Consider the following 19,938-nt stretch of genomic DNA (forward strand, 5'->3'; position numbering starts at 1 on the left):
TCCATCAAAGTCTAAGCCGGAATCTGTACATCCATGGCACAGCAGATAGTCCTGCCATGGAGCCATTCACTTTGATTTAACTGATTTCTGAGGAAGACCTCCTTGATATCCTACAAATGGCACTTACTCAAATAACATGTTTTTACAGTGCCATTTCTTCCCTGTAGAACAAAATACTTGCAAATTGAAGAAAGACTAAAAGTGCTTTCTTTAGAAGCATCTGAATATTTAGTAAATGCAGAGCAAACTTAAATAAAGCCAAACACATTTCCACTCCAATTCCCATTTCGGAATGCTTGTAAGGTTTAGGCGAGATAAGTCTTTCTTCAATCCACACTTTCAGTAGACAGAACTTTTGAAGTAAGTTTTCATCTGTTCTTGTCAGTAGCTTGACACCATCACAACTTTCTTCTGTACCAGAGAAGAACTTGTAAGTGGAGTCAGTATTCCTGCAAGCATCCGCCGTCTTACCTCTTTTCTTGCCTCACTCCCAATTCTCTTTTATGAGCTATATTTTAAATGAATGTAATTTGCTAAAACCTCAAAAGTTCTTGTTCAAAGAGCAAACTACAGCCCAGTATGATATTGTGGTCATGAAACAAAAACACAGAAGAAGCTACGTATACATGGAATTTACATTGACAAGTGAGACTTTTTTTTTTTTTTAAAACTAATGTGGGAATTTTTTTTTTTTCTTTTTTTGAGACAAAGTTTTCACCACATAGCCCCAGTTGGTCTCAAGCTCAAAGATCTACTTGCCTCTGACTCCCAAGATCTGGGATCAAAGGTATATGTGATCATGCCTGGCAAAAGAACACATTACTTTAATGAATGTGTTAGTGTGGTAGTTGGAATAAGAATGGCCTCCATAGGCCTAAGACGCTTAGTCACCAGGGAGTGGAACTGTCGGAAACAAATATTAGGACTGTAGCCTTGTTTGAGTGGGAGTGGTCTTGTTGGAGAAAGTATCACTAGGGGTGAACTCTGAGGTTCCAAAGTCCATGCCAGGCCCAGTCTCTGTCTCTGTCTCTGTCTCTGTCTCCCCCGCCCCTGCTGTGCATCAGGACACACTGCGTAGTCACTGCTCTTCTGCATCTGCCTGCACGCGTCTTCCAGGATGACAAGGACCAAATTAAATGCTTCCTTTTAGGAGTTGCCTTGATGGTGGTTTCTCTTCACAGCAATACAACCAAGACAGCTAGGGGGAAATACACTATTCAAATGGAATCCTGACCTCCAGAGCAGCAGTCTGGGTTCTGACCCCTTTGGAGGTCAGATAACCCTTTCATAGGGGTCGAATATCAGATATCCTATCAGACATTATGATTCCCATCAGTAGTAAACTACAGTTGCAAATTAGTAAAAAAATAATTTCATGGTTGGGGGTCACCACAATGTGAGGAACTGTATTAAAGGTTTGCAGCATCAGGGAAGTTGAAAACCACTATGCTAGAGTCATGTGGTGGTCTGTATCCAGAAATCACGTGAAGGTCGAGATATATATGCAATGTGAGACCATTCTGAACAACATCATAGACTATCTTAAACAGAAGGAGATAGATCTGTAGACACCCAAAGATAAAATGAAAAAAGCAAAAAGTAATGCTTATAATTAATATGAAGAGGTAACAGCCTTAATGATAAAAAGTACACAATCAATGCAAAACATTCTATACCTTCCTGATTAGCAACATTTTAAATGTGATGAACAGAAATAAAATAAAGAATAAAACTATATCAAAATTCATACCAAAGATCCCAGGTAGGCAAAACCAATTCTTATTGAAAAGAGAAATGCTACAAGAATCACCATTCCAGACCTTAGGATGTTACAGAGCCATAGTAACAAAAACTAACGTGAGCGCTACGTAGTGATGCACATATTAAATCCCAGTACTTGGGAAGCCGAGCTAGGCAGATTTCTGAATTCGAGGTCAGCATGGCGTACAAAGAGATCCAAGACAGCCAGGGCTACATAAATAGACCCTATACAAAAGCCAAAAACAACAACACCAACAATACACTCACACACCAAAAACCAAACCAACCAAACAAACAAAAAACCCCCATATGCCTCTGGCACAAGAACAGACATGCAGGCCACTGGAACAATAATCAAAGGCCCAAATATGAGCACGTGTGACTCCAGCTATTTCTGTGACAAATAATGCCAAAAGCATAGGCTAGAGAAAAGAAAACAACTTTAACAAATGGTGATGGGAAAACTGGACATCCATATGTCTAAGAATGAAATTAAGACTCCTGTCTATCTTATGACCCGCATAAAATCTCCAAATGGATCAAACACCTAAATGCAAAACCTGAAACACTGGAACTGCTCCAAGAGAACACAGGTAGTCCCTGTAAATGATTTAGGTGGAGGAAAAGACTTCCCAAATAGGATTTGACTTGCCCCAAAATAAAAATCAACAATTACTGACATGTGGTACTCAAAAATAAATAAATAAATAAGTAAATAAATAAATGAAAGGTTTCTGCATAGCTGAAGAAACAGTCATCAAGTAGGTAAGAGGAAGCCCACAGAACAGAGGGAACTGTCTACCAGCTACACACCAGACAAAGGACTAATATCCAAAATATATGTATAAACAAATGAAGAAATAAACCCATCACCAAATGGGTCTAGGACGTACAGTTCTTAAGTGAATTTAAAAATAAATGGCAAAGAAATATCTAAAAAATGTCCACTGCCTCTAGTAATTAGAAAAAGTAAATCAAAATAACTCTGAGATTTCATCTTACCCAGTCAGAATGGCAAAGATCAAGAGAAAACTCTACTACAAATGCTAGGGGGGGATGTGGAGTTTGGAAAGGGAGCCATTACCCACTGCTGATGGGATGGCGGGCTGGTGCAGTCCCTACAGAAAGGCTGGGGAGTGATCATGAGGCTGACAGTGAGTTTGGCGACTGCCCAGCTCAAGCACTCTTTGACACACACCCAGAGGGTGGAGCTCCTGCTCCACAGATGCTGCTAGGGCATGCTCGCCGCAGCCCTCCCTCTTCATAATAGCTAGGGAGTGCCAGCAACCTACATGAATGACAATGGAAGCCTAGTAGGTATGCTTACAGTGCATGGTACTGCTCGGCTATAAAGAAAAATGGAGTCATCACCTGTGCAGATAAATAAAATTAGGAAAGATCACACTGAGTGAGGTGACCCAGGCCCAGGAAAGACAGACACGATGTGTGTTCTCTCGACTCAGAAGCTCAAAGCTTCTGATCAAAGTTCTATCAACGGTGATCCAACACTATCAACAACGGGCATGCTTACCTACGGGTGCAGCATGGCACACATGCTTTGGCAGTAACCAACAGCTCTTCAACTGGACTTAGCTCTGTTCAGCAAGAGGGAAGTCAGGCCTGGTACTAAAAACCCAGCCAAGGACACAAACGGGTCTCGAAGAAGCACCTAAGTATATTCTAAATTATTTGTCCTTATACCCATAGATAAGTAGTCAGTCCTCACTCTGGTCCAGGACTCTCTTTGCAACAGACACAGACCACTCAGAAAACCACAGATGCAGGGCTGCAGAGTCCAGTACCAAAGGAGCCAAAATGAAATACCTAAGGCCCACGAATATTTTGGAAGGGGCTGGGGAGGAAAGGCTGTAAAAGCCAGAGGCCTGGAGAGTTTGCTGTGACACTGTGTCCTGGGACTATCAGACTCGACACCTGTCTCACCAAGATGACTTGTTTAACAATGAAGGCCATGCAACCTGAAAGACAGGAAGGAAGGGTGGAAGAAGAAAAAGGAAGGGTGGAAATGATGTGATTACTCTCAAAAAATAAACGTAGTAGAAGTGTGATAAAGCTAAACATAGCTCCAGTCACATGATGTCTGTGGCAGGCAGAAGAAAAGCAGAAGCCTCACCTGAAGGCAAGGCCCACACAGGACAAGCCTCTCTGAAACCTCAAATCTAGTCATGGTCCCTGCTGAGACCATGCCCTCTGTGCCAGGACAGATCAGCAGTAGGAAAGAGTTTCCAATAGGGCTGCAGCCCAGTGGGATCCTAAGAGAGATGCTAATGTTTAAAACTGAGCTAACCTGGGCATCTGAGAACAGAAAAGAATCGAAGTAATAGGACCTAAGTGCAATGTGCCATTGTCCCAGAATGAGGGATAATTCTGGAAGTCAATTTCAACCAAAGGTAGCAGGTCCTCCGTGCAGGCAGAGGAGTATTTAGGGAAAGGAGAAAGGCACCGTAGCCTCTGATGCCCATGCAAACTCAGCCGCTGAGAGGAAGTCTAGAGTATTAAGGTCACGCCTCCTGATGGCCGCAGGTGGAGTCACCTTTGGAGCAGCTACCATTACAGACTCAACTCTGAAGCTCCAGAGGAGCAGGTGACATCCCGGGCCCATCCCACCACCAGGGATTTAAGAGTAGCAAAGGAGTTTCGCCTGTGCAGCCCTCAGTGCCTGGGTTGCTGTCCACTCTCACTCTCAGGAAGCTGAGGAGAGAACTCCCCAGGGCACAGTACACAGGGTGAACCTTGGTGGGCAGAGAGCCCCAGAGCGCAACGAAGCCTAAGTGGAGACCACCAAAGCTTACAACCAGAGAGGACTGAAGAAAGCCAAGAGCCCCCAGGCACAACTGTCCTTCCAACAGTGTGCACATCCCCAGCATGCTCCAACTCAAAGGCCCAGTAAGACTCTACACCAGTGTGCTACTACTGGCTGTCCCTTTCCTTTTGGAGTTAGCATTTTTACTTTTTCATAGTTTACTACCTTTCATGTATTTGTGTGTGCATTCCCATCATCGGGCAAGTTTAATGTCCGATGATTCTTTTCTAGTATAAAAACTTCTAGTAAAGCTTCTAATTAAAAAAAAAAAAAAGAAACAAATTTTTTTTTGTATTCTGTCTCCAAGTGCTTTGCCTGCATGTGTATCTATCTGCACCATGTGTATGTACGCATGTGGTATCTATCTGTATACCACATGTATGCAGTTCTGCAGAAACCAGAAAAGCAGCTGTGAGCTGCTATGTAGGTGCTGGAAATCAAACCTGGGTCCACTCCAAGAGCAACATGCACTCTTAAGCCACTGAGCCCTCTCTCCAGCCCAGGTTTTTAAATCACATGTATGTGTGTTTGTATATATGTATTTGTGCAGGTGACTGCAACGGTCCGTGGAGTCGTGGAGTGTTTGTTTGAGACAGGGTTTCTCTGTGTATCCCTGGCTGTCCTCAAACTTGGGAGATCCACCTGCCTCTGCCTCCTAAGTGCTAGAATTAAACAAGTGAGCCACCACCACCCACTCAAGTAATCACATCTTAAAAGGTGGTTGTGAGCCTTAGTATGGGTCCTGGGAACTTAACTCAGGCCCTCTGAAATAGGGCCATCTCTCTAACATCTCTCTCTGTGATTTTTATTTGCTGTCTTGGAACTCACTATGTAGACCAACTACCTGGCCTCCAACCCTGAGATCCACCTGCCTGCCTCTGCCTCTTTGAATGCTGGAATTAAAGGCAGTGCTGCCACACCCAGTTTCTATATTTGAAAAGCCTTTGTTATGTTAGCTTTATTCCCCCTACTTACTTGTATCTTACTGTTTTCACATATTTTCTCATTATTGGAGAATTCTTTTTATTTAACTGCCTGTTCTCTCTTCCCTCTCAGAATCTCCACAATCTTCTTTTCCCTTTCTTTTTTTTTTTTTTCCCGGAGCTGAGGATCGAACCCAGGGCCTTGTGCTTGCTAGGCAAGCACTCTACCACTGAGCTAAATCCCCAACCCCTTCTTTTCCCTTTCTATCTACCTAACCTCATCTTCCCTGAGCTCCTGCCTCCTCCTTTCATCTGACCTGATTACCGTGTCCACATTCACTCTACATCTTCAGTCTCACAATACACTGACTACACTAATCTTCTGATCTTCGGCTGCTCAGTAGGATGACTGCCCAGAGATTCTGACCGTGTGCCTGTTGTGCACCGTTGCTGTAGCTGCTGCTGCTATAACTCTATTTTCTCTTCACAAAGTCAAATTGGGAATTAACTGAGCCCACTAAAGTAGATAAATAAAGTACTAAGTAAGATCCCTACATAAAAGAGGAAGAGGAAGCCCAGAGCTGTATAGACTGCAACACAGAAGCACAGAAGTGTGAAAGGCCAAGGCCACAAGGCTCCTTTCAAGATCTTAACTTCACTTACGACTCAAGGTTGAACAGCAAAAAGAATCAATGTTTTCAAGCAGGATATAAACAAGCAGATGGATTAAGAAAGAAATCAAGGCACCATCTAGACGAAAGCCAGAAGCACAGAGAAGAAAGTTAGCAAAATGGTTGAAAACCTCAGCCACATAGCCAAAAAAGCAAAATGAGAGAAATACAGTTAAATAAGTTGATATTGAGAGGTGGGGTAGAAGAGGTATCAGAGATGAAAAATTCACATAAACTAAATTAAAAAAAGGGAAATAGAACATATCATCAACAGAATCAACAAGACAGAAGAGATTATCAGAGATGTAAAATAAGGTATCAGGGAGAGGCTACAGATGTTTCAGTAGTTAAAAGCACTGGCTGCTCTTCCAGAGGATCTAGGCTCTTCTCAGCACCTGCATGGCAGTTAACAACAGTCTGTAACTATAGTTCCAGACAGCCAAACCTAGCTTCTGGCCTCCATGGGCATCGCATGAATATGGCATAGACATACATGCACACAAAACACCCAGACACATAAAATGTTTATCTTCTTTCAATTTTTAATTTCATGTGCTGTGGCGGTGGCAGTGGCAGTGTGTATATCTGATCTCTTGAAACTGGAGTTCAGACAGATGTGAGCTGCTGTGTGGATGTTGTGAACTGAACTCAGGTCCTTAGTGCTCTTAAGCATTGAGCCATCATCTCTCTAACCCACAAAATAAAATACAAACAAACAAACAAAAACCAAAGTCAAGGAGGCACTATGTTCAAACAGATATCCAAAGAAAAAAAATCACTCATAATGCCCAAATTAACACCAAGAACTTGTTACAGAGCACATGGTGGTCAAAATGAGGTAGCAGGGAAAGTTCTAAGGGAAGGCACTAACTGGCAGTTAGTTCACTCATTCAGAGTTACAAAGACAATCGACAGGCCTAGGACCCTAAGCACAGAGCAGTGCTAAAGGCAGCATGGCACCTGTCTCGAATTAGAGTCACAGCTCTAGGAACTGCACCACATACACAAAACACCCATGACATACAACACAGTCCAGAAGGAAATGCGCTTGTCCACAGCTACCAATCCTTGACAAAGGTCGCAGACACTGGAAAGGAGTCTCTTCTCCAAGGTCCCTGGGGAAACTGGGCATCTGCACAACTAGAACGAACAACTAGACCCATACTTTACAAATTTGCAGAAAAATCAATTCAAAAATAAATCAAAGCCCTTAATGCAAGACCTGAAAACTGAAACTGCTAGAGGAAAACAGCATAGAAAATAGAAAACATTTGACAACTACACACAGATTAATATGCAGAATATGAAGAACTCAAAAACATTTAAAAAAATCACATCACTAAATGGGATAATAACTGAAGAGACAGCTCTCAAAGAAATACATGAAATGATCAATAAATATTAGAAAGTGTTGCACACCTTTAGCATTAGTGAAATGTCAATTAAAACTACATGAGATATGGTCTTCCCCCTACTGGAATGGCTACCACTTAACAAATGACTTACAATGTGTGCCGGCAAGGACACTGAGAACAGGAACTACTTTAGCTGATGATGGGAACAGCAACCATCAATACAGTTTCCTCAAAAAACTAAAAAACACAACTACCATATGATCTAGCTGTACCACGCCTGGTACACACACACAAATACCCTAAACCTAGAGACACTGCATGTCCATGCTCACTGACCCACCTATTGCAAAATGGACTTTTATTCACAGAGCTGTGAATAAAAATCATAACATGTGCAGACACGGACAGAGCTGGAGATGTGAAATCTGCCTTACCCAGAGACTAAGTTCACATCGCACTAGGTTCATAAGCAGGTGTAAATTTAAATATACACAGGAAACACATCGAAGTTCAAAGAGGACCAGGGAAAGGGAAGGACAGTGTCAAAGAGGGAAACAGCTGCAGGACAATAACATAGACGGGGAATTTAACCAAGAAATAAATTCAGGTTAGCTCTCTGATCACAGTTGAAACAAGTCTGTGAGATAGAATACTGAACCCCAAGTATTAGCTGTAGTCTGCACTGAAGTTCATTTATCCTGACTGACTGATTAGTTTAGCCAATGATCCTTAGTCATATGCCAGTACATCTGTTTATTCTATGGAAACACAGGAAACAGTGACAAAAAAAAAAAAAAAAAGATATCAAAGGAACTGATAATTAGCAGAAACGGCAACACCTTCCTTAACAAGTTAGGAAACTCAGCCACACACCAAAACAAAAGGCAACAAGTTCAACAGCTCAGAAGGCTACAGGAGACATCAGAGTTGCACACTTGTACTAACACACTGCAATTGCAGTTTCTAGGGAAAGTGACTGCATAGGTTTAACCAAGGCTCCCTTATCTTCAAATACAGCATCTTCACCATTCCCCGGCAGATTCTCCACCATCCCTTTAAGATCTGCAACTGCTCAGGTGAAGACAAGACACTAGTCTAGACTAAGCTTGAGGAACTGTCACATCAGACTATGTCATTTCAGAGTATTAAAAGGTTTTGGTGCCTATGTGTTTAAATGAGCCCTCCTCTCTGTAATTAGATGCAACACCTTCAAAGTAACAATAGCCACAACTCAATGAAAACATGTCTTCATTACAATTCAGACAAAATAGGGGTAGGCAGGCACATTGGCTGGTTTTGTGTGTTAACTTGACACAAGCTGGAGTTATCACAGAAAAGGAGCCTTAGCTGTGGAAATGCCTCCATGAGACTCAGCTGTAAGACATTTTCTCAATTAGTGATCAAGGGGGAACGACCCAGCACATTGTAAGTGGTGCCGACCCTGGGCTGGTGGTCCTGGGTTCTATAAGAAAGCAAGCTGAGCAAGCCAGGGGAAGCAAGCCAGTAAGTAGCATCCCTCCATGGCCTGCCTCTGCATCAGCTCCTGCTGGATTTCCAGTCCTGACTTCCTTTGGAGTGAACAGCAAAGTGGAAGTGTAAGCTGAATAAACCCTTTCCTCCCCAACTTGCTTCTTGGTCACAATGCTTGTGCAGGAATAGGAACCCTGACCAAGACAGCAGTAAAGAGGACATGTTGTTTAAAAGCTCACAGAACATTATTAGCTACTCTTGCTCCCCTCAATGGGCATGTCAAAGTTGCACTGGAAGGCTTAGTCATTCAGTTATACATGAAGGTATTTGGATGTGACAAGGCAGATAATTTAAAACAATTTTCCCAAACTAATCTTGGTCTTAGACAAAATAGCTGACCAATACCACTATATACGCACCTTATTTTGGGACTACTGTGCTTGAAAAACTGTAAGAACTTGGGGATCATGATGTTGAGAGGGCGATCCAAGACATCGCTGTCTAAAATCTCCGCGGAGTCCTCACATATCTTCTGAAGGGCACCGAATGCCCCCTGCAAGACAAGTTTGTAACGTCAGACTTCACTGGAATCAGTTACTAATAGTCGGGGGCACAGCACGGTATCTGTAATCCCAGCTCTTGGGAGGCGAGACATGCACATCACGAACTAGTTTGAGACAACACGACAAGATCCCATGTGAAAGAATTGGAACAAAGCTACACAAAGCAAAAACCCAAGATGTGTGAAATGCTAATTTAGGTACACTTATGTTCTCTGTCCACATATAATTTATAGAACTTAAAAACAATTCAGAGTAGTAAAATATTATCCTAATGATACATTTAATTTCTAGCATTAAGTAAGTTAAAAGTGGAAAATATTTTGGTTAGTTATAAATATCTAATCTCATGTAATTCCACTGAGATGCTCATCAATTTTAAGTCCATATTTAAATTTTCTTATTAAATGCTAAAATGGATGTAAAGCCATCTTTTCATAGGAATGTATTTACCACTCTAACACATTTATTTGAAATACATAACTTATTAATACTTTAAAACAATCACATGAGGCATATATTGGAAACTGACAACGAAACTACTAACAGAAGATTCAACTTGACCACTGTTTTCCTCACAAGAGGGTAGCCCAGAGTTCATGTGCCTAGCATGACATTCTAAGCAGGTCTAGTGCTTTACTCTTTCTGCTCCCATCAGTGACAACTTGGTATTCAACTGTAGCAGTTAGTGTATAACAGTGCTAACAAAAAGCAGTCTTTTAAGGTGATTATTTTAGAATTCTTTTTAGAATTTACAATGCCTCAAAAGTTAACTTTGAAATTTAAACCTAAAATTTTATCAAAACTATAAAGTCAGTCTTAGATTTACCATGCTAACCTAACATAGGTTTTAGCTTAAAACAGATATATTGGGGATTGGAGAGATGATGGCTTGATGGTTAAGAGCCCTGGCTGCTCTTCCAGAGGTCCTGAGTTCAATTCCCAGCAACCACATGGTGGCTCACAGCCATCTGTAATGGGATCCGATGATGTCCTCTTCTGGTGTGTTTGAAGACACCAACAGTGTACTCACATACATAAAATAAATTTAAAAAATAGATATATTCAAATATTAAGATTTTTGCACACAAGTTATATTTCTGAAAGGCAATGACTGAAGTCAAATGTTCACTCGTTTCCTATTGTGGGAATAACAATTTCAACCAACCAGCCACCAAAATAATAATAGAAGAATATATTGGTTTTATTTTTTTTTGTTTTGCAAGACAGGGTTCTTTTTGTACCCCTGGCTGGTCTAAAACTCACTCTGTAGACAACACTGGCCTTAAACACAGAGAGCCACCTGCCTCTGCCTCCACACTGGGATTAAAGACTTGTGCCACCCACCACTGTCTGGCAGAAGAATACATTTTTAAAAAGACAAGGACAAAAGCAAAAATACAAACCAAACCCAACCAACCAACCAAGCAAACAAAAAACCTGACCAAATTTCCACTGATAACATTTAGAAATTATTCTGAACCAACATCTAGAAATCCTTCATCTTTAGCCATTAGTATAGTTTATACTTCTGTTCCCAGAAACTGCTTGGTTATATCTCATCTTTTATATTTACCATATATCAAAGTGCTGTTTAAGCTGTGCCACTGTATTTCCTAGACTGCAGCATATATCTGAGAATTACATTTTGTTTTGTTTTTAAAAATGACTTACTTAATGTACATTGGTGTTTTGCCTGCATTCATCCATGGAACAGGAGTTACAGATGGTGGTGAGCTGCCATGTGGGTGCTAGGAATTGAACCCAGGTTCTCTGAAGAGCAGCCAGTGATCCCTACCACTGAGCCATCTCTCCAGCCCAAGAATTAAGTTTTTTAACGAGTGATTTAAAAGACTGCTTTGACAAAATCTCTCTTCTCCCCAGACTGCTGCTCCAGGGTGGTCATAAAATCATCCATACGATCTTGTTTTTTATACCTCCAAGGTGTGTTGCTTTAGCGCCAAAGCATCTAACTGTTTCTGCCCCAGGATGACGTTCACTCTACCACTCAGAAGAAAGCTAGTTGGATCTCTAGGAGACATTCTAGGCTGCCCAGTGCTAGATTGTGAGATTCTGTCTTGGAAGGAAGGAAGGAAGGAGGGAGGGGAGGAAGGAAGGAAGGAGGGAAGGTAGGTTGGTTCATTCTGTGTGCTAGTAAATCAAACACATTAGTGCTTATCAATTTCAAGAAAGGAACTCTAAATGGGCGTGGTGGGTCACGTTTGCAGTTCAATCCTGAGGATTTGGAAAGTAGGTTAGGCAAGTCAGAAGAGTTCAAGGTCACCACGAGACTTTGATCTAAACAACCCAAATCCAAACGACTTCTTCACTTCCTCAAGCATACATAATATATTTATATAATTTCCTAGTGGCAAGAAAAAGGCAACCCACACACCAAATAAATAAATACCAAGAAACTAAACCATGAAATCAAGATCAGAATCACTATTACTTTATGATTAGAAATGTTTGAGCCTTTTCTTGCATGTCATTAATTTAGAGAAAAAAAATACAACGATTTATGGTTTGGTGCTTTGGTAGATTTCAGTTTGTTTCTGTAAGTATGTGAAAGCATCAGCGAGGGCTGGCGAGAGCTTGCTAGTCAGGTTAACAGTGCTCTTGCAGAGAACACAAATCTGGTTCCCAGCACTCACATAGTAATTCAAAACCATCACTAACTCCAGTTGTAGGGAAATCTGATGACTTTCTGACCTTGAGAGCACACATATGGTACACACATATACATTTCCACACATACAATTAAAAATTGATTAAATGCAGTATTAAACAGCTGTCAATCACATGCATGTAACACTTAAGAGTAACTTTAGAAAGACAAAGTATCTCCTTATTCCCAGAAGGCATAAAGGTTAACAACTATCAAGTACACAGGCAGCTGTAGGCTCTGAGCTCTGAAGCTGTCCGTTGCAGGAGCATCTCATCAGAGGTTAACCAGTGCTACGCAAAGACAGACAGATAGCCGTACCTCACAGGTGTTGTAGTCTTCAGAATCCAGCAGGCTACAGAGTTTTGGTAAGAGGTCAGGCCAATTCTGCAGTTCTCCCTTGGAGGCTATGGTCGTAATTAAAATACCTAGAAAGACAACACACATTTGTAGCGCACTGTACTGTGTGAGGTGTGTGCACAACACACATCAGTCACCATCACCCCACACTCATCAGATCTTTCTCATCTCGTTGCCCAATGTTTCCTCCAAATTTAAAAATTTTACCAAACATCTGTACAAAAAGCCTACAACTTGCTTTTCTATATATAATACCTGATACTTCATGGGGCTGGGGATTTAGCTCAGTGGTAGAGCGCTTACCTAGGAAGCGCAAGGCGCTGGGTTCGGTCCCCAGCTCCGAAAAAAAGAACCAAAAAAAAAAAAAAAAAAAAAAAAAAAAAAAAACCTGATACTTCCACTAATTAAAATTAACAAAATTTCATGAAAATCACCTACAGGTAAATAGACACCAACATGCCCCCAGAAGCACTACCATTGAACAATGAGCTTATGATCTATATTATATGGCTCGTAATCAAGATTCACCAAAAAGCTAAGAATAAGACAGGTGGTGGTGGTGGTGGTGGTAGTGGCAGCACATGTCTTTGATCCCAACAGAAGAGAAAGGAAGATCTCTGGTTGTAGGCTAACCTGGTCTACAGAGCGAGTTCCAGGACAGCCAGGGCTACACAGAAAAACCCTGGCTCATAAAAAGGAGAAGAAAGAAACTAAGACTGGCTTTCCACTGTAAATAGGAACCCAGCCACCAAGGACTACAGCAGGATAAACAAGCAGTTGTGAGCCTCACTGAGGTAGACTAATCCAGTCTGTCCACGTGCTTTCTCAGGCCCTGTGCTTATGTGTGTGAATGCTTGGCCATAGGAAGTGGCACTATTAGGAGGTATGGCCTTGTTAGAGGAAGTGAGTCACTATGAGGACATTGAGATCCTAAATGTGAAACAGTCTCCTTGCTGCCTGCAGATCAAGATGCAGAGCTCTCAGCTCTTCTCTAGAACCACCTGCCAGCACACCCACCGCCAGGGCTAATTGACGATACCTTTGCAACCATGACCCAGCCCAAATTCAATGTTTTCCTTCCTAAGAGCTGCCTCGGTCTTGGTCTCTTCACTGTAATAAATCTCTAAGACAGACAGACCCCTACTTCAAGTAGACATTATGAAATGTTACAAGAGTCCACACTGGTGGCACATTCTAACTAAGCATCTCCTTCTGACTGTGTTGTGCACCATCCATTTCAGAAAACCTGGTGGCTGTGGATCTTTCCATAATACGAAGGTATAAACTGACAGTAGGTAAATTATGTATAATCTAAGCTGCAAAACGAAAAAATAATTTCTTCATAGAGTTATTCTGAAAATTCAGGAAAACTCACACAAAATTGCCTGGCACCTAACAGATATCAAGATACTGAGCAAGCGGCAGAGTGAAGACAAGCTTTAACTTTCCCCTTTTGTTCTAACGAAATTGCACTCTGAGCAATAAGCAAAACTGCTGACAAAGATTTACCTTTTCACCCAGCAGTTACTGACGCACACCTTTAATCCCAGCAGGGGCAGGGGCAGGGGCAGAGGCAGGCAGATCTCTGTGGGTTACAGGCTATCTGAGTTCTGGGTCAGCTAGAACTACATAGTAGTTTTTATTTTTAGTTTGTCACAAACAAACAAACAAACAATTCACTTTTTAAAAGGTAATCAAGTAGAAAAACGAATAAACAAACCTTAAGTCCTGAAGACCTCTTAAAGCTACCCCTCTTACTCTTGGCCTTTAGGCGAGAATCTATTTGGTACCAAGACCTTGCTCTTCTTCATGTCAACTAGTCTGTCTTGTACTCACTATAGCTGCAATTGCAGACTTGGAAAGTGAAAGCAGGAAGAATACAAGCTCCAGCCAAACTAGGCCCAGTGCAGACAGCCTTCATTCCAGCACTGTGGAAAAATTAAGGCAGATCTCCAAGTTCTAGGCCAGGCTGATCTAGAGGTCTTTAAGGACCACATAGAGAATCCCTGTCTCAAAAACTCCAACCAACCTCCGAACAAGAACAAACCAAATAAAATTTCAGAGAAATCAAGTGTACCAAAAGAGAGACAATCTACAACTTGAATGGCATCCCCTTAGGGAAACATTAAAGAATGTTGACAGATAGACAAACTCCAACTTATGTATTTCTATAAGTCCATCTACTTCTGAAAAATAGCAAGAAGAGTTAAAAAAGGGTCACATACGTAACTCCAACATGCAAGAGAACGGAGGTAGAGGAACAACAACTCTGCCAACCTGGACTACCTGAGACTTCCTCACAAAACCAAAAGAACAAACGACAACTGTAACTGTGTTTGATAATACTTACTTAAAATCTTAAGAACTTAAAATAGTATCCTGGCCAATAAAGTTAGTTCTATGAATTAATCTCATATAAACTTTTCCACTAGTGTATAATTAGAATAGTAACATTACAAGCAAGACATGTATCATTTGATAAGACAAGCAATTTATTCAGGCAATAGATTACCATACAATCATTAAAACAAAGTACCTTCCAAATGAATTGAGAAGATTGACATCACACAAGACACGGAGAGAGGAAGAAATTAAATTTGGGTACAGTGGGCACATGCCTGCAGCTACAGCTCAGGAGAATGAACAGAAAACAAGATACCATCTCAAAATATATCTTTAAGATTTTAAAATTTTTTAAAATCTTTTCTCATGTGAACTAAGATTAACTAATCAAAAAATAAAAAATCCCAGGTTTCTTGGAAACCATCATCTTACAATTTTCCGGAAGAAAAGCAAAACAAGCAAAAAAAAAAGCTAAAACAGCACTCCCACAATTCCAGGTAACTGTTTCCTGTGAGCCTACCTCCACCACAAAAGTACTTTATTGTGTCCTGTGCAATAATCTCTCTTCTTCTACTGTTCTACCATCTTTACTCTGCATCAAAACAGAGGAGAAGGACACCATTTTCAAGGTTTTTGTCCCTTGATAATTTTACACCCTTGATACTTCCTCACTCATCTGCCTCTTTTTTCTTCACACCCCCTTTCCACATTCAGTCTTCCTTCTATGACCCATCCTTTGAAGCTGTATATTGGAGCTTTGTGGATCACCAGTGGGCACACAAATGAAGACAATGACCATACTTCTCCCACAGTGTTTCAGACGCCACAGTTCAGCAGGTAGTGGGACCCCATGAACCCCACCTCTACCTATGACAGGCTGTTTACAGGACCAATCTGGTGCAGTCCCAGGACAGGAGAATTCAACGGCCATGTCATGCCCAGAATACAGCATTCTGAAGCCCTGCTCACTGGCTGCCTGTGCTTCCTCACACTCTTCCTGCCCTCGCCTTCCGGGATGTTCCCTGACAGGAACCTGTTTAGACAGGGTAGTAGACATGTGGCATCTGAGCTGAGCAGTCCACCACCTCTCATCCTCAGCATCATCCACACCAGTAAACGTCTACAGTACACTGCTGTGCTTTCAGACACCTGAAGAGGGCACTGGATCCTGACTGGATCCCGTTACAGATGGCTGTGAGCCACCATGTGGTTGCTGGGAACTGAACTCAGGACCTCTGGAAGAGCAGTCAGTGCTCTTAACCTCTGAGCTATCTCTCCAGGCCTAATCTGCATATTTTTAAGCTTTTGTTTTATTGTCTTGGGAGTACCACTGGCCTTTCATTTTTAATTAACAACACAAAGCAAATAATTTAACTGGCCAATCTATTTAACTGGTAGCTTTCTGTAATTAGTATTTCAGACTTTTAAATTACCAGAAATTATTAGCCAGCTATAGTGGCCCATGCCTTGAATCCCAGTACTCCTGGGGGCAGAAGCAAGGAGACCTTGCCAGAGTGGTTTACATAGTAAGTTCAAGGCCACATAGAGATACAGTGAGATTGTCTCAGAACAGTCATATTTTATAGCAATGTGAATCCTGGTAAAGGTTGCCCAACTGGCAAAATATGTGACCATTCCAAAACCCCAAGAGATACTTAATCTGCACATGGAAGTGAAGACATCTGATGACTACCTGAAGGCACTCACCTCACACCCCAACCACAGCTTTAGCTGTTCTACCCACATCAAACCAGACTCACAATTACTCTTTACCCGTATTCCAGGCATCACTTGGAAACACACTGCACTTACACCTGAAGCTAGATTAAACTGTTGGTTACACTGAAAAATGTCAGTGGCCTCTCACAGTCAGAACACCAGAGTACATACCGAAAACAAGACCTAATATCCAAGAATCATACAAACTTTAATGAAATATCAAGAAATACAAATTACAGCCATCAACATTTCTATTTTGAAATAAGAAAACAACAGATAATAATTAATTAATTTTAAACTTGACAAGGCACAGGGCAAGGTGTGGTTATCATGCCTACCTAAGGCCTTGGGTTCAATTCCTAGAACCACATGGGGAATGATCCTAAAATAAACCAGCCCAGAGAGGTTGGAAAGAAGTGCAGGCCTCACTCGCTGAAAGGTAAATGAGGACTCTTTCCAGTACTCCCAACCTCCACAGTCAAGCTACGGAGCACTATCAACTGGACACCAGAAACGGCAGGCTTATAACACAACTGTTCAGGGAGCCAAAATCTCACTTAATCTTTATATCTCACCCATTCCTTGCCTTTCAGCTGAACTGCTTTTTCTCTGAGGAAACTACCTTTTTAATCCCATTTTGCTACATTTACAGTTTTCCCTTGGTTTTAAGTAGAGAATTGCTAGCCCACTCCATTCTTTTCATCACTGTCAAGAGCTGGCTGTACCTTTAAGAGGATCCACAAAGGCACGAGAATAATCTGCACCCCAAACTACAAATGGCCCACGCTCCTCAGAACTGAAGTCAGAGTAATGGCGTCTCTAACATGGAAACGCCTGAAGAGAGTCATGGAGCCTCAGATATGAACAGTACTTCTCAAACCTCCAAGAAAAACTGTATAAAAACAAAGGATCCTGGTAAAAGACAGCCTCTTAAAGGCTGGGCACACTACTGATGGTGGGGGCTTCTCTGAGTGCAGCTGCCTATTTCTGTGGTGACCTCCTAACACACACTTACCATCAGCAGTTGTGTCTCTCAACATGACTTATATCAGCTATTGTAATTATTTTAATTTACTATTTATTATATAAACAGTTTCAATCCCTGAAAACAAGATGTACACTGAAGACTTTAAAAACAAAGAAACCAAACCCTGTTATTGAAGCAGATTTAAAGAAGGCTAGTACTGGAAGAGTAAACATTTAGAATCCTATACTTAAGACTGATGCTGCACCTTAGAGAGTGACACCAGAAATGATCCAAGGCATTACAGACAATGCCTGACAGCCCTCGATGCCCCATTCTAAATCACCTCACTAGATAGCAACCAGTGACTTAGAACTGTTACTGCCATGGTGAATGCTAAAGGAAGGATTTAAGAGGCTATGCTGTCTATCCCGAGTGAACTCGGAAAGCCTAAGCAAGGCTTCTGTGACTTGGCCTACTTACCAACAGTGGCCCTGATCAGCGGAGAGGAGTCCCCAATATTATTTAGACATTCACTCTTGATGAAGTCCGTCACACCGTTCGGGAAGTTCTGAAAATGAGCTTTCACATTGTTCTTCAAGATCAGACCGCTCAATGACCGTGTGGGCTCATCTGGAGGAAAGCAGTGACAGCACTGAGTGTTAAAGGGATTCTGTGTCTCAGGATGTCAAAAACAGCCACTTGTGGCTGGTTGTTTTCTGCAACAGGGTTTCTCTCTGTAGCCCTGGCTGGCCGTCCTGGAATTCAAAGATCCACATGCCTCTGCCTCTGGGATGAAAAGCGTGTTCCATCACTGTCAAGCATCAACAACAGTCATTTTAAAACCATTTATAGTCAGAGATTGATTCCAATTTCTTCTTGCTATAGTTAGTTTTTTAAAACTTATAAATTATAAAAAAATCAGCTCTATAAGTCATGGTTCAGTGTTTCTCAACTTTGGCATTACTGACATTTTCAAAGTAATTCTCTGGAGCAGGGTACTGGCTAAGTTCCTTTTTAAGATGCTTAGTGGAATTACTGGTCATAGATACCAGTGGCACCCATTCAGAACATGGCAATCTAAAATATTTTTATATAATGCTAAATGTCTTATTGAAAGAAAACTGTTCCTGAGAAGAAGAAAACAAACAAATAAGAAACTTCCTGGTTGGAAAAACAAAAAAGCAAGCAAAGATATAAACAGGGTCACTGTCCTACACTACAACTGCAATGCTTGTCACTTGTCTAGGAGTGGGGAGTGGGGGGTGGGGCACAGCAAAGCAAAATTTCCCTCCCAAAGCATTAAAAATAAATTGACTTTAAAGTTGTTTAATGCTCACACGTGTCTTCTGAAAGACCACTTCATTACTAGTGCTAACGAATGACATGAGAATGTCTGACATGTTCTAAATACTTGTTACGCACTAATACCAACACAGTATCTACTGTATTTAATCCTCACAACACACAAGTTAAGAAAACTGGAACTGAAGTCAAGGGACTTAAAACACAGGCCAAGTGTGATAACATACGCCTTTATTTTATCTACTTATTATTTCAGACTTTGAAATTATCTAAAATTATCAGCCAGGTACAGAGGCACCTAACCACCTGTGAGTAGGTAAGCTTGGTCTAGACAGTAGAACCAGGACTAAATAGAGGCCTGTCTCAAAATGAAGTCACCCAGAAGCCCTGAATGGAAAGACAAATGGTCCACCTGAGGAAGTGCCTAGCACAACACATTCCCTGCTGCTCTTCACTGTATGCCCCTCCTCGATGCAAGATACAGAAATCAAGAGGGCTGGGGCGGGATAAGAACAGTTGCTACTGTTAGAAGACAGAAGACCCAAGTTTGGCTTCCAGCACCCACATTGGGTGGCTCCCAGCCACTGGTAACCCCATCCTCAAGGGACCTATTGACGACACCCACGCACACAGCACACGCCAACAGACAAGACAGAAGAACACACATAAATAAGAACAAGTGTAAAAGCTGATGTACTAAGTGTTGTGTACTATCACTGTCTGGCCTGCCCATTAACTAGTAAATTTCTACCTTGGACCTGGTCTAGTTAGTATGTGCTCTGCATTCTGACTGGCAAAGCCTCCAAAGGAAAGAGCAGTCTCAGAACAAGCACCGAAGCAATGGAGAGCAAGAGCTCTAGGCAACATACCTTTCTATTTCCAATCAGAGCATGTTTCAATAAGAGGCTTAAAATACACTAAAATTCTAAGTTTAAAACTTCATGGTAGGGCAAGGCAGTCGTGGTGGAAATCTTTAATTCCCAGCACTGGAGGGCAGAGACAGGTGGATCTCTTGAGTTTG

At 41.6% G+C, this 19,938-nt stretch overlaps 1 protein-coding gene across 6 annotated transcripts in view; it reads right to left on the minus strand.

The window, feature by feature from the left end:
* Positions 1–19,938, minus strand: part of Tnpo1 (transportin 1) — a 124,526-nt gene that overhangs the window by 37,260 nt on the left and 67,328 nt on the right. For all 6 annotated transcript variants that reach the window (XM_087621445.1, NM_001399431.1, XM_087621440.1 and 3 more), the window contains 3 exon segments: positions 18,096–18,245; positions 12,548–12,654; positions 9,421–9,554 (listed from right to left, as the gene is read on the minus strand). In XM_087621445.1, the coding sequence (XP_087477571.1) occupies positions 9,421–9,554; positions 12,548–12,654; positions 18,096–18,245 (391 nt within the window).

The sequence above is a fragment of the Rattus norvegicus genome, chromosome 2 (genome assembly GCF_021556685.1).
Source record: "Rattus norvegicus strain SHRSP/BbbUtx chromosome 2, alternate assembly SHRSP_T2T, whole genome shotgun sequence".
Lineage (NCBI taxonomy): Eukaryota > Metazoa > Chordata > Mammalia > Rodentia > Muridae > Rattus > Rattus norvegicus.